At 33.6% G+C, this 15,675-nt stretch overlaps 1 protein-coding gene across 9 annotated transcripts in view; it reads left to right on the plus strand.

Moving 5' to 3' along the window:
- LOC149789081 (uncharacterized) overlaps nucleotides 1–12,265 on the plus strand; it is a 209,356-nt gene extending 197,091 nt beyond the window's left edge. For 8 of the 9 annotated variants that reach the window (XR_016424299.1, XR_016424303.1, XR_016424304.1 and 5 more), the window contains 2 exons: nucleotides 3,477–11,433; nucleotides 11,486–12,265. Coding sequence is in view for 1 of the 9 variants with exons in the window: in XM_089975266.1 (XP_089831392.1) it covers nucleotides 3,477–3,575 (99 nt within the window). In the remaining 8 variants the exon portion in view is untranslated. Of the gene's footprint in view, nucleotides 1–3,476 lie in introns of all 9 variants that reach the window. The other variant, XM_089975266.1, reaches the window with a different exon arrangement.
- The last annotated feature ends 3,410 nt before the right edge of the window (nucleotides 12,266–15,675 follow it).

The following is a 15,675-nucleotide window of genomic DNA, read 5'->3' on the forward strand; positions in this document are numbered from 1 at the left end:
ATTTAATGTCCTGAATAAAACTCGGTACAAGGCCCAAAGAAAAGAGATCCCAAACTGAAGGCAATAATGTGTTTGTTATAGCTTATGGAGTGCTGATGTGTCAACAGTCTTTCAATGAATCACAGTAATATAATTCCAGGTTTGAATATATTAAAAATTCCAGTGAATGTCATTATCCAAAAATTTTATAAGAGCACTTTTGTATTTCCAGAGAAAATAATCACTTGAATTCAGTAATTTGATGAAAATAAATTTCAGCCTAAACCAGTCACAGCATGATATAACTTGAAGGTGCTAGGTGTTGAAACACGACTGACCAAATCCTCACATTTATCACAAGATTATTTAGTTCTCTACTTGACCTCAGGTCACAATTAGCATTTTCTATTTTAAAAAAAATTACCTAATGGAAAATAACCATCTATAATTATCTAATGAGCCTTATTTATTTACAACACAATAACATGTAAAATTCACTTAGGAAACTCCGAAACCCTGACCCAAGTCAGCAAATGTTGGCCTTCTTGTTTACTTGAGCAAAAATCCTGATATTAAGTTCAAGTCCAGCATACATTGTTACAATGCAATAGCATGTTAAAAAAATTAAATTTTTAAAACTAACAAACAAATATACATAACACATTAACCACATAATATATAAGCTTGCCTCAAAGGGTTAAAATGGGGACAGAAACAGTTTCTCAGGTCTTTTACATTTTTTAATGAGAAGTCCTCAGTCTTAAAAATCAAGGTTTTAATGTCACTCCTGGTACAGAATTGACTTAATAATAGAGCAGAAAAACTGACTGTAGACTTGACAATGAATTAATGTTTACATGGATATAAAAAATGTCTAGTGGTTTTCTTGTGTCCTAAAAGAGCTGTGGGTAAAACATGTTCCTATAGTTCCAGTACAACATAATGCACTGACAACCAAAGTGTTTTGAGTAATTTGTCACTTTAAAGAAGAACAAAACAGATGTTACATGATCACACCAGTTTTAGTTGGTTTGATACATGTGCTGTTATGACATTAACCATACTAACAAGTATCAAAATGATATTTGCCACCGGAGCACATTTTTTGCATATGAATGGTATTAATAATTATGATTTATCAGCCAAGTAACTGATCATGTTACATACAGGCATACCTGTTTTGTTGCAAGGAAACATTTTCCAGAGCATTCTGAAAAGACTTGAACCCTTGAGCTTAAACTTTTTCCCTGTTCAGTAAACCCCTGATTTGCATGTATACTGCATTTCAGCCTTGCATATTTTGAATTCTCATGACTCAATCCATCCATCAGTAGGGAGCTGAATCTTCATCTTCGGTGAACACATAAAATATGGCAGTTCCTGTCTTGGAACCATTTAGACCATTTATACGTGAATTATGCACATCTCAGGGTGTATTTTTCTGCTTGGGTGTTAATATTAAATCAGGAGTTTACTGTTTATCTATGTACAACATACCATAATGATCTTTATTTGCTGTGGGTGTATGTATGTATGTATGTATATATATATATATATATATATATATATATATATATATATATATATATATATATATATATATATACCATAATGATCTTTATTTACTGTATATCAATGTTCAAAATTCCATAATTATTGTTATAATTTCTCCTCAAGCAGTAATAGAAAACTAGCTGATAGTGTGATATTTACAAACATGTTGATAATTGATAATTGAATGTTTTAAAAATGATTGTCTGTGTATTGGTTGTTTCATTTGTATGATTATCTGTGTATTCGTCGTCTCATTTGTATGATTATCTGTGTATTGGCTGTCTCATTTGTATGATTATCTGTGTATTGACTGTCTTATTTGTATGATTATCTGTGTATTGATTGTCTCATTTATATGATTATCTGTGTATTGGCTGTCTCGTTTGTATGATTATCTGTGTATTGGTTATCTCGTTTGTATGATTATATGTGTATTGGCTGTCTCATTTGTATGATTATCTGCGTATTGTCTCTCATTTGTATGATTATGTGTGTATTGGCTGTCTCGTTTGTATGATTATCTATGTATTGCCTGTCTCATTTGTATGATTATATGTGTATTGATTGTCTCAGTTGTATGATTATCTGTGTATTGGTTGTCTCATTTGTGTGATTAGCTGTGTATTGGCTGTCTCATTTGTATGATTATCTGCGTATTGACTCTCATTTGTATGATTATGTGTGTATTGGCTGTCTCGTTTGTATGATTATCTGTGTATTGACTGTCTCATTTGTATGATTATCTGTGTATTGGCTGTCTCATTTGTATGATTATCTGCGTATTGACTCTCATTTGTATGATTATGTGTGTATTGACTGTCTCGTTTGTATGATTATCTGTGTATTGACTGTCTCGTTTGTATGATTATCTGTGTATTGACTGTCTCATTTGTATGATTATCTATGTATTGCCTGTCTTATTTGTATGATTATATGTGTATTGATTGTCTCATTTGTATGATTATCTGTGTATTGGTTGTCTCATTTGTGTGATTAGCTGTGTATTGGCTGTCTCATTTGTATGATTATCTGCGTATTGACTCTCATTTGTATGATTATGTGTGTATTGGCTGTCTCGTTTGTATGATTATCTGTGTATTGGCTGTCTCATTTGTATGATTATCTGTGTATGGTTATCTCGTTTGTATGATTATATGTGTATTGGCTGTCTCATTTGTATGATTATTTGCGTATTGTCTCTCATTTGTATGATTATGTGTGTATTGGCTGTCTCATTTGTATGATTATCTATGTATTGCCTGTCTCATTTGTATGATTATATGTGTATTGATTGTCTCATTTGTATGATTATCTGTGTATTGGTTGTCTCATTTGTGTGATTAGCTGTGTATTGGCTGTCTCATTTGTATGATATCTGCATATTGACTCTCATTTGTATGATTATGTGTGTATTGGCTGTCTCGTTTGTATGATTATCTGTGTATTGACTGTCTCATTTGTATGATTATGTGTGTATTGGCTGTCTCATTTGTATGATTATCTGTATATTGACTGTCTCATTTGTATGACTATGTGTGTATTGGCTGTCTCATTTGTATGATTATCTGTGTATTGACTGTGTCATCTGTATGATTTGTTATAGCTAATCCTTTGCAAAAGTAATAAATCCACTTAATATGGCACTCCATACAGATTCAGTAACTTCTTTATGACATAATTGCTTTACATGGTAACAGTATCATCATATCCATTTCAGATTTTGTTAATTTTTCTAAATTTGCATATCAGACGTTTATTGCATCACCACAGGATAACATGTGATTTTATAAAGAGCATGTTGAAATTATTTCGCACAACAAATCAACACAAGGTTGTATCATTCTTGATATCTGTCATTAAGTGGGAAAATATTCAATTTCGACACATATGTCAACATGGATAATAATAGAAATACAGTAATGGCTGTTGTTTTTCTATTTCAGTTGTCCTTTTGTTCAAGTATACCCTTGTTAATGCTACTGTTTGCAATCCTTCTGGCACTCTACCCTTACTTGGAGCAGCTAACTGCCACAGCATTATAGTGATGACCAGTACCTCATTGTGATCAAGTCCTTCATACAGGAATCCATCTTCAGACTCATCAGCATTTTCACTACTGTTGAAGTCCTTAATACAAGAGTCCATCTTCAGACTTGTCAGCCTTCTCACCAATATTCACATCATTACATTAGTCATTTTTATAAGTATCACAACTACCATCATCATTATCCACATTTTTACGGGATTTTCTTAAGCTTCTTTGGAGTCTTTTTTGTACCTTTCCTTCTTTTGCTGTTGTAAACATCCAATAGCTCCCACAGGCACTGTTAAGAATGGCATTTACAACAGTATAATATCTATTTAGGTCTAACTTCTATAATGCCCTTCCTTGACATTTTCAGTTTGATTTAAATATGGAAAATTTGCCCATACAAAATCTGAGGATGAGATCTCCACTGTTATAGTATATTAAAATTCCTAGTAAATTTAAGTGAATATTTACTATGATAGCTTTCAATCAATTGTTACCATTAGTGTGCATGCATATAAGAGTGATTTTGGTTTAATTCTGGTGTTTTATTGCCAAGATGAGGTTTAAATTGCTATGCCCAACGACACACCACGGTAGCTGATGAAGGCTGATCCAATAGTAGGATTTGAACCCACATCCTTTCTGTCTTGAGGCCAGCACAGTAACCACTAACAAATGTGTGTGTGTGTGTGTGTGTGTGTGTGTGTGTGTGTGTGTGTGTGTGTGTGTGTGCACGCGCACACGCACATATAACTTCTCATATGGTTTAACAGTAAAGATCAGACTGTTGATTTGTTTAAAACATAAAGGAAATCAATTTTAAAACTTGAGCTCTTGCACATTAATAATCAATTGAAATAAAAAAAAATCCCTTTTCTATTAGATTCCAAGTTAAAATCTCAAATTGCGGTTGACTTATACACTTGTGATAATGTGGCCCTGGGTGGCCAAGTGGTCTCAACTACTCACCTTCAATGATCACTGCTGTATTACCTCTATCCACATGGGTTCAAATCATGGGCTTGGCCAAGGTGGGTATATGAGATAGCTTGCCAGTATCTCCCTGTGAGTAGTTGGTTCTTGGGGGTGGTGGTTCCAGGTCCTTCTTCCACCTGTCGTACTGGCTCTATATATTGCCTATCTTGTGCTTAGAAATGGCATTAAACCAAAATACAACAACTCTTGATTGGTCAGACTGCCTCAGAAGTTCTATAGGAATCCTGATAATTAGAAAATCCTTTTAGCCCAACCAAGTAGGTCACTCTCCAACCCTCGAACTGAATCCCTTGGTTTGATGTTTAATAGGAATGACTACTAAAGCCATAAACTACCAGGTCATCTTACAGTGAAACTGCCTAGCTAGCCACATCATTCCCTCATCTTTAAAATTTATCCTATCATCTTACAGTTGAAATGTATAATTAGAGCAACATGTAACCCTCATTAGTCACTCACCTATCAAGAAGTTTTAACAATCCAATTTATAAAAGCCTTGTTGTTTTTCATAACAAACATCTTATTGAGAGTTGTATTGAAAGGTAAAATGAAAGCTTTAATTGAAATTTCAGTGAAGTTGTCGTAAGATCATTACTTACCATTTTTTTCTATTGACAAGCTAATTAAACAGTTGCTTGTGCTATTTATATCATTGTCTATCATTCTAACTAATCTTGCTTTCTATCTGTAGTTGGATCAATAAATATAATTGAAATGGACTGAAAAATTTATCAAATTGGCACCTTTTATGCTGTCTTAAATAGTCAGTAGCATTTCTTCCTCTGTTTACAACATGCTTTACATTCACCCTCAAAAAGTCGGGGCAGTTGTAATGTAAATTTGTGAAAAGAATACAGTGGCTAGAAATATGTATGACACTAAGGGATTGAAATGGTTTAATCTAACAAGGTGAGCTTCACTGATTGGTTATTTGCTACTGCCATCTACATTATGCAATCTGATTTATTTACTTGGAGTTACCTACAATTCTGTTGTTTAAAAAAATTTTTAACAAATAGTTTCCTGCACTATATAACTATTTATCTGGTAGTCCAAATTAAGCCTAATTGTTGCAGTAAACTTGTCCCAAGGAAGTAATTACAAAATTTAAGAAATCACATGTAGCTACTTCAGTCTTGTCAGGGTACCATGTATATTTACAAATGGAACAGCAATTCAAATTATTATGCTTTATTATATTGCTATCAAAGATTGTTTGAGATGTGGATCAGAAGTGGATTAGCTTGGATAAATTGGAGACTGTTTGAGAATTACACAAGGGATCAGTATATGTGCCCTTTTTATTTACAAAGTACAGGTTAGAGTCTTCATTAGTCTGAAAACAATACATACTAACAGCTACAAAACTCAGTGTTTACTGGGGTATCACACCATGATTGGTGGAGGTCAGATGAATCATCGCTTTTAACAGCTCTTTGTGGCTGGTCAGGACTGTCTCATTTTATTGGTTCGTTGAACTCCATGCCATTCAAAGGCAAAGAAGGGTCCAAGAAATTTAATTAGTTGATGAGGCCAGTAAAGGTACATGGAAGAAAATACACCTCTCCCTTGATAACTCGTACACAGTGGGGTCCAAAAACAGAAACTGCAGTATAACAATATAAGCAGGATGCTTGTGTCCAAGGGAAAATTAAGATGTGAATGACATCCTGACTTGACATGGGTAATAAGAACAGAGGAAATAGACATCAATGATAAGAACAGAGGGGGTAGACATCGATGATAAGAACAGAGGTGGTAGACATTGATGATAAGAACAGAGGGGGTAGACATAGATGATAAGAACAAAGGGGGTAGACATCGATGATAAGAACAGAGGGGGTTGTAGACATAGATGATAAGAATAAAGGGGGTAGACATAGATGATAAGAACAGAGGGGGTAGACATTGATGATAAGAACAGAGGGGGTAGACGTCGATGATAAGAACAGAGGGGGGTAGACATTGATGATAAGAACAAAAGGGGTAGAGATTGATGATAAGAACAAAAGGGGTAGACATCGATGATAAGAACAGAGGGGGGTAGAGATAGATGATACGAACAGAGGGGGTAGACATCGATGATAAGAACAGAGGAGGTAAACTGTTTAAAGGTGTAATACTCATTTTGGGTTGAATTGGGAATAATTGTAAATAAAACACTTTTTATAGTGAAGTTTGTCACTTTTCCATATAAATTTCCATTATTTTCAGGATGACCAATGTCATTAAGATCACTGAAAGCATTACTCCTAAAGGTTTCAATACATAACACAGGTACTTGAGAACTCATTATGTATTACGTCACTGTTTTTGCATGTGCTGGTGGATATACTCAAGTGTTTTTTTTTTAATAATCATAGCAAAATACACTTTCCCATTTTCAAAAACTAGGGACATTTAGTTCATGAAACAACAACCTCCAGCATCAATACCCTGTTTTTGTAAAAATTGTTCTGTTAATAAAAATATTGGTGCTGCGATTTCATTGCAAGTAATAGTGAAATTTCTGCTCATCCTTGAGCAGACCTCTCAGTGCCAATTCAGGAATTTTAAGTTCACTACAAATTTTTAGCTTGCTTCTCCATAATTAACTACATCTGTCAAACATAGCTTTCCATACACTGAGTTCTCCTTAACATTATTTCCTTTAGTATCATTGATCACATTTGTGAATTAGTATGATAAACTACCAGTTATGTTAAATACTTAAATTATGTTATCTACATAATAATATTTCTAACTATTCAATTGGTGGGTTGAAACATGTTTACCAGAAACACTACTGTGACCCCTAGCACAATCGGGTTTGCCTATCTTGTAACAGGGTTTGCCTATCTTGTAGTGCTTTTTAATTCTGCTCCCTTCGGCCAATGTGGTTATGTGAGAAAGCTTGCCAGTAGCTTCTCATTGGTTGGTGGTTTTTCTCGGGGTTTTCCCATGTTCTTCCTCCACCATTAATACTGGCTGCCATGCATAGCCTATTGTGTGCTGAAAAATGGCGTTAAACCCCATAACAACAACAACAGCAATTCTGCTCCCTTTATTTGATTTAATGCAAAAGATTTAAATACTGTGATAATGAAAAGGTATATTTTTAACTGATTTTAGCAATACAACAAACACTCAAATTGAAGATTAAAACATAGTTGCCATTTAGATCGAACTAAAAAATATCATAATTTTCAACAGTAAAATAAGTAATATATCATGTAACAGCTTTGATCATTATTTTCTTCACATTCAAGAAATAGGGGACAATACTTTTCATATTTTCTATTGTTATTGTTATAAGTGGGACCTATGCCTGATCCTACATTATCAGTAGTTTCATGACTTATCTGGGTTTGATATAGCAAGGAAGAGGTGTATATATGTGAATAATGTAAAGTATTACTAGGTAACCAATAGTCTTTCAGTTGCTTAAGTCGAATAACTAGGGTTATTTGTTTAGTTTGTATTGACTCTTGTGTGTATTTGTATATATAATACACATACTTATTGAGAGTTGAATGTTTTGTAATATTATCAAGAATTTATGGCATAATAATATTTCAGTCTTGAAAGTTTGGGGGGTTGCTTATTTTGTGTAAATGCTTGTGAAGGCAAAAATTGGTTACACAGTATAAGGGATTTCATCTTGTCTTGAAATCCTATAAAAGTATGTTTACAACACATATCTAAGTAAGAAATGGTATTAAATAAATATTTAGACTTTAGTTTTAATTATTTCTTTCAAATAACTTTACCTGCAATCAGTCTGAATGGTGTCAGATGACTAGAAGTTGCTGTGTTTGAACAGACTTTGCTTTTGATAAATTATAGGAGTTAGAAACTCCATGCCACATGAGAAGAAAAACTCAGGAGTAAATATATAATTACAGTACTCCAAGAAATACTTGTAAAAAAATGGATCTTGAAAAAAGAAAGATTTTCAAGAAATGAATGTTAGCAGTACAAAATATGTCTCACGCACAACTATAATATGCTCAGAATTAACTTTTACTGGTGTTTTTCTTTTCTAATCAGAATAAATAACAATTTGAAAATTAGTTGTACAAACAATTAGCTTGACTATTTGACTGTTTCCTATATAATAGATGGTATAATAGATTAAATCCATCAGATTATTCCTTTTGTGCAAAGTGACTGGAATGTACAAATTTTTTCCATGGATCCAGTATAAAAAATGGCAGCCAATTTAGGGAGTCACTGCAATTTGCATGGGTTTGCCACTATAGGTGGTGAAACAAAAACGTAATGGAAGATGCATTGAAACTAATACCACCTCGCTTATCAGTTCTTCAAACATGGACAGGATCCATCAATGTTTTTCTCACAGACTGTCAGAACATGGTGCAATCCTACCAAGTCTAATTTTTCAATATCATGTTTATTCAAAAATAGCTTATAAGCATTGTTAAAGTGCAAAAATGGAAATACTGAATTAGTTACCATTAACTATATCTGTGTATGGCATAGGTCTAATCTTTTGTCATATAATGCACTGTTAAATCAGACTCTTTACTGTTTGAAAGCCTGAATAAAACAAGTGGCTTTGATCTAAATTTGATATACAATGGCAGATCTGGGACTTTGCTGTTCGGTGTAGATTATACAGCAGTCTTTGTGATGTTTGTAAAGATCTGATGTGGAGGGCTTTTGTAGATAATTTCTATGATCATTTAAATATCTGTATATTTCAGTAATGTCTTATTTAAATCATGTATGCACAGTAGGCATGTATAACATGTATAGCTAAGTAAACAGCTCCTAAATCAAATTTCTTCTACATTTGATGGATATTTCTGTCTGCCTTTACATAGCAAATCAGTTAAGATATCAGATTGTTTTGTGGAAATGGAATATTTGTTAAAGGTGTGCTCAGCAACCTCATCCTTGTAGCAAAGACCATGATACAAAAAAATTATTGTGAAAAGGAAGCATTTAAAAATGTTTTGCTGATAGAACTAGGCTGGTTTGGTATAAATGATATTTTAATCTACCTTATTTCTGAAGTATCCATATATTTTATTGCTAGTTTGTTTTCTTGTTGTTTTAAGAGGAAGTATGAGTATGCCACTACCACAAAGTTGTGGCCAGAAAACTAATTCACATAATTACTGTTCAAAGCCAGAAAACTGATTCACATAGTTACTGTTCAAAGCCAGAAAACTGATTCACATAGTTACTGTTCAAAGCCAGAAAATTAATTCACATATTTACTGTTCAAAGTCAGAAAACTAATTCACATATTTACTGTTCAAAGTCAGAAAACTAATTCACATAGTTACTGTTCAAAGCCAGAAAACTAATTCACATAGTTACTGTTCAAAGCCAGAAAACAAGACCAACAATGTTAAGAACTAACTTACTGCAAAAAATGAAGGTTTACAGTCTTTCAGAACTCTATTTATTCTGCCATCTTTGCTCTAATAATTATGTTACATAAGGTCATTTCAGATTTGTACAATGGTTGTAAATGAATGTACATGATGGAACAAATGTGGAACTTCTCAAATAATGTAAATAAATATATTACTAACATCAGGCATAGGATTTGGGGCATTTAATCAAAAAGGATGTAAATATAAAAATTTAAAATGAAAATTATTCTTGCATCTGAAGCATCGTCTAATTTTTGATATATGGAATGAAATTGTATTGGCTTTCAGCATTTTTGTAGCATCTTATCATAATGATCAGAGATTGCTGCCCAGAAATCATGCACAACCTTGGATGGTCATTTCATTTGCCATAGGATATCATGTGTGGTCATTACAGGAGACACCAATGGCACTCTAATAATCATTTCATTTGTCATAGGATATCATGTGCAGTCATTACATGAAGCACCAGTGGCACTCAAATGATGAGGACCAGTATAATGCATTATTAATGTGGCTCTTATTTCTAACATTTCTTTTTACAGAGTACCAGTATATATACATATTTATAAGATTTTGTTCAGAGCACCAGTCTGGAAATATATTATACAGACTTTTACAGAACACATCTAGAAACATATTTTACCTTAATTTAGTTTGACTTTACTCATCATCAACATGAAACAAATTTGCATAATCAGAATATTCTATCACATGGACATAAAATGGCCCTTTAAATTCTTGAAGGTAAACAAAATGTATCTACAAATTGCAGCCTTTCATATGAAACCTATTAATGACTTTTGTTTGGTCTTAAACAGTACATTGGCTGAATTAACACAGCACCTTGTAGCATTCTCTTCAGAAATTGTAATATTCATCTTTATATTTTTTGTCTTATCTTTGCCACATGTTGTTTAGTTACCAATCAAATATTAAACTTAACATGATCTGCATCATAGTTCTGTCCAACATGGTAGCTGGTCTAGGGCTGTTAGAGTGAATGTTAACTGCCATCCATTTTCTATCACTAACATTCCAGCTCAGTGCAGTAAAATGGCCAGTACATGCGTGCTTGTTTTGGTTTTTTTTAGTTCAGTTTTGATTGTTTATATCAATATTGCACTTATAGGTGTTGGTGTTTAGATATTTATATCCGCTCAAGACCAATATTAAAAGTAAAATAAATGATGCCATGTTTCCTAATGAGCCTTGAGGGTTATAGTGAAACTTTTATTGTAGGGAAAAGAAAGAGGAATGCTTACTCTTTTTCAATATAACTACAATAGCTAGTGAAGCTAGAGTCACCTGTCTACAGTTTTGTTAAGGCTTCAGTGTTGAGGTCAGTTCCATTTCGTATTCACAGGCAATAATATTCAAATAGTCCCAGAGACTAGATTTCGGTATTCATATTAATGCTGCATGACAAATACTGGGGCCTTAACATAGAGGTCTTAATGACTAATATTGAGCCTTAACATAGAGGTCTTAGTCAAATATTATTGCTGCATGACAAATACTGGGCCTTAACTTAGAGGCCTTAGATAAGTATTAATGCAGCATGACAAAGTAGGCCCCATTTTATTAGAATTTTCTCTACAAGCATGTATTTCAGTATATATGCATTTGCAGAGTTCTAGCCTAGGATGAAATTTGTGTTTACTATATGTGGTTTTAATTATTTTAAATTTCTGCTGTCAAAGATTCTGTTCATTAAAGGACCAGAACTAGTGTATTACAGGTTTCAACATTTAAATCTTAATTACTTTACTTACTGCATGCATATGCTTATCTACTTAACATAAGCCATTTGTATACTTGAATACACATATGCCATTTTGTATACTTGAATACATATATGCCATTTGTATATTTAATGCACATATGTATTGCTTAATACACATTAAGTAAGATATTAACATTTTATTTTTATAAGTAAAGAGCTTTGTTTTGCACAAAATGAAGTTAATTTGTTTCCTTAGCCCATACAAATTTTTTTCTATAATGCACAAATTGGCAAAATTCTGTCTTTATTCACTGTGTGAAATGTAAAAAGTGTACAAAATTTGTAATATATTTGTAGGGTTTCAAGAGGTGTACATACCATTATCTCAGCTACCACTCAGACTAATTTTATTTTAGTTAATAGCTGTACATTTTATTCTACAAGTTACTAATTGTCAAGTTACGCATATAATTTTTAGTATCCAACTCATTTTATGTACATTTCCGTAATGTTTATTAACAAAAGAGGAGTCCTATAGAGTTTCTCAACATTTGTGTTAAAAAGAATATTTAATAAATTCTATGCACAAAAGCTTATGTACTTTTTATTTTGATATGCTCCACAATGAGACAGTACACATTATGGTGTTTGGATGGCTTTGTCATTAAGTTGTGTCACAATGAGACAGTACACATTATGGTGTTTGGATGGCTTTGTCATTAAGATGCTTGGCCATGTGACAATACACAATTGTTTGGATGGCTTTGTCATTAATATGCTTGGCCATGTGACAGTACACATAATTGTTTGGATGGCTTTGTCATTAAGATGCTTGGCTATGTGACAATACACATAATTGTTTGGATGGTTTTGTCATTAAGATGCTAGGCCATATGACAATATACATAATTGTTTGGATGGCTTTGTCATTAAGATGCTTGGCCATGTGACAATACACATAATTGTTTGGATGGCTTTGTCATTAAGATGCTTGACCATGTGACAATACACATAATTGTTTGGATGGTTTTGTCATTAAGATGCTTGGATGTGTGACAATACACATAATTGTTTGGATGGCTTTGTCATTAAGATGCTTGGCTATGTGACAATACACATAATTGTTTGGATGGCTTTGTCATTAAGATGCTTGACCATGTGACAATACACATAATTGTTTGGATGGCTTTGTCATTAAGATGCTTGACCATGTGACAGTACACATAATTGTTTGGGTGGCTTTGTCATTAACTCATTCGGCCTTGGAGGTTTTTGTGTCGTTTTCGCCTGAAATGCGAGTAGGAAGGACATTTTGGGGGCTATTTCTGAATATATCCTAATACGTTGACTTTCAACCGATTTTCCATTAAACTAATGCCTAGTTGTATTAGAAACATTGTTTTCCATTGGTTATTTTGCTTGCGCACAAGCAGAAGGGTAAAAGTCGGATTTTTTTTAAAAAATTGTAATTTGGGGGTTTTTTTTGTTTTTTTGTTGCCTAATGGACCCATCATTTTCGTATGAAGACCACTCTTTATTCCAAATGCCCACCTTGTACTAGTTTTTGCATAGGTTCACCTGTTTGTGTGCAGTTCAGACCTGTCTGCCTTGAATCAGATCGAAAGGTCTAAAATCCGGACAAAAAATCAGATTCCAACCATGAGCAAATTTTGGGTTTTAAAAAAATGAGTCAAAAAAATTAGGTTTTTCCCTCTGTATTTCATAGTGCAACTAGAACGTCCAGATTATTTGGTATCATTGTAGAGCTATATTTGTCTGCTTTTTTGTAATACCGCCCACTTTGGTGTAAACTTAAATGACCTTAATGCTGCAGAGCTCGGAAGTAGGGTACAGCCTCATCATGCCTACAGGTGGGATTGGGACTGAATGAGTTAAGATGCTTGGCCATGTGACAGTACACATATCTGAGTTTGGATGGCTTTGTCATTAACATGCTTGGCCATGTGACGGAACACATAATTGTTTGGATGGTATGGTTAAAATGCTCCACCATAATACAGTATGGTATGATTAAGATCTATTGCCATGTGACAGTAAACATCATTGTTTAAATGGTCTCATTAAGATGCTTGGCCATGTGACATTAAATAACTGTTTGGATGGTATGTTTAAGATGCTTGGCCATGTGACAGTAAATAACTTTGTGGATGGTATGTTTAAGATGCTTGGCCATGTGACATTAAATAACTGTTTGGATGGTATGTTTAAGATGCTTGGCCATGTGACATTAAATAACTGTTTGGATGGTATGTTTAAGATGCTTGGCCATGTGACAGTAAACATCATTGTTTGGATGGTATGGTTAAGATGCTTGGCCATGTGACAGTAAATAACTTTGTGGATGGTATGTTTAAGATGCTTGGCCATGTGACATTAAATAACTGTTTGGATGGTATGTTTAAGATGCTTGGCCACGTGACAGTAAACATCATTGTTTGGATGGTATGGTTAAGATGCTTGGCCATGTGACAGTAAATAACTTTGTGGATGGTATGTTTAAGATGCTTGGCCATGTGACATTAAATAACTGTTTGGATGGTATGTTTAAGATGCTTGGCCACGTGACAGTAAACATCATTGTTTGGATGGTATGGTTAAGATGCTTGGCCATGTGACAGTAAATAACTTTGTGGATGGTATGGTTAAGATGCTTGGCCATGTGACATTAAATAACTGTTTGGATGGTATGTTTAAGATGCTTGGCCACGTGACAGTAAACATCATTGTTTGGATGGTATGGTTAAGATGCTTGGCCATGTGACAGTAAATAACTTTGTGGATGGTATGGTTAAGATGCTTGGCCATGTGACATTAAATAACTGTTTGGATGGTATGTTTAAGATGCTTGGCCATGTGACATTAAATAACTGTTTGGATGGTATGGTTAAGATGCTTGGCCATGTGACAGTAAACATCATTGTTTGGATGGTATGGTTAAGATGCTTGGACATGTGACAGTAAATAACTTTGTGGATGGTATGTTTAAGATGCTTGGACATGTGACAGTAAATAACTTTGTGGATGGTATGTTTAAGATGCTTGGCCATGTGACGGTAAACATCATTGTTTGGATGGTATGGTTAAGATGTTTAGCCATTGTTTGGTTGGTACGGTTATGATATTCCACCATTAGACAGGACACCTAATGGTATGGTATTGCTAAGATGTTTTGCCATGTGACAATAATCATTATTTTGATGGTAAAGTTCATTCACTCCAACTTAAGACAGTACACGTTATTGTTGGATGGTATGATTTAGTTACTCCAACTTAAGACAGTACACATTGTTGGATGGTATGGTTCAGTTACTCCAATTTAAGAGAGTACATATCTCATTGTTTTGATTATAAAGTTAAGATGCTTCACCATGGCTTTTGTTTGATGTTAGACTTTGTTTCAATGGTTTGGTTAAGATGCTTCATTGTGAGATGGTACACACTGTTTGGATGATATGGTTAACCCTTTACCTCAGTCTGTTGCTGAATAGGCTGTCAATATACATGCACCCAAGCCACGCTTTGCATTGTGCTATAAATAAAACGTGTTGCTTTCATGACTTGATATGCATAGGCCTGTCTGTAAAATTCATAGCATCATAGTTAATTTCATCATACATATGAACTATATTACCTTTTTTTACATATTTGTTACCTATATATAGGCTTAAGAGTAAAATCGGATCTTTATAGTTGTATAATTATTTTTCATGGAAGAATTTGTATATGCTTTAAAATCTTGAGAGAAATCGTTCAGGGTCAAGTGAATAAGGTTATGTGACCATCCTTAACAGACCATACTCATTCTTGAAATCAACCAGTTTGTTGTCTATGTCTAACATGCTAAATAATCTGAATTTAATTTGTTTTAAAGCGCTTTTCTTTTATTGTTTCACGTATCTTTCAATGCAACATTTAGTTTTGGGATAGTGAAATTTGAGTAGGTAGTTATTCTTGTAGTATTATGAACTGGTTGATATTAA

The sequence above is a fragment of the Sinohyriopsis cumingii genome, chromosome 11, assembly GCF_028554795.1.
Source record: "Sinohyriopsis cumingii isolate HCF-2022 chromosome 11, ASM2855479v2, whole genome shotgun sequence".
Taxonomy (NCBI): domain Eukaryota; kingdom Metazoa; phylum Mollusca; class Bivalvia; order Unionida; family Unionidae; genus Sinohyriopsis; species Sinohyriopsis cumingii.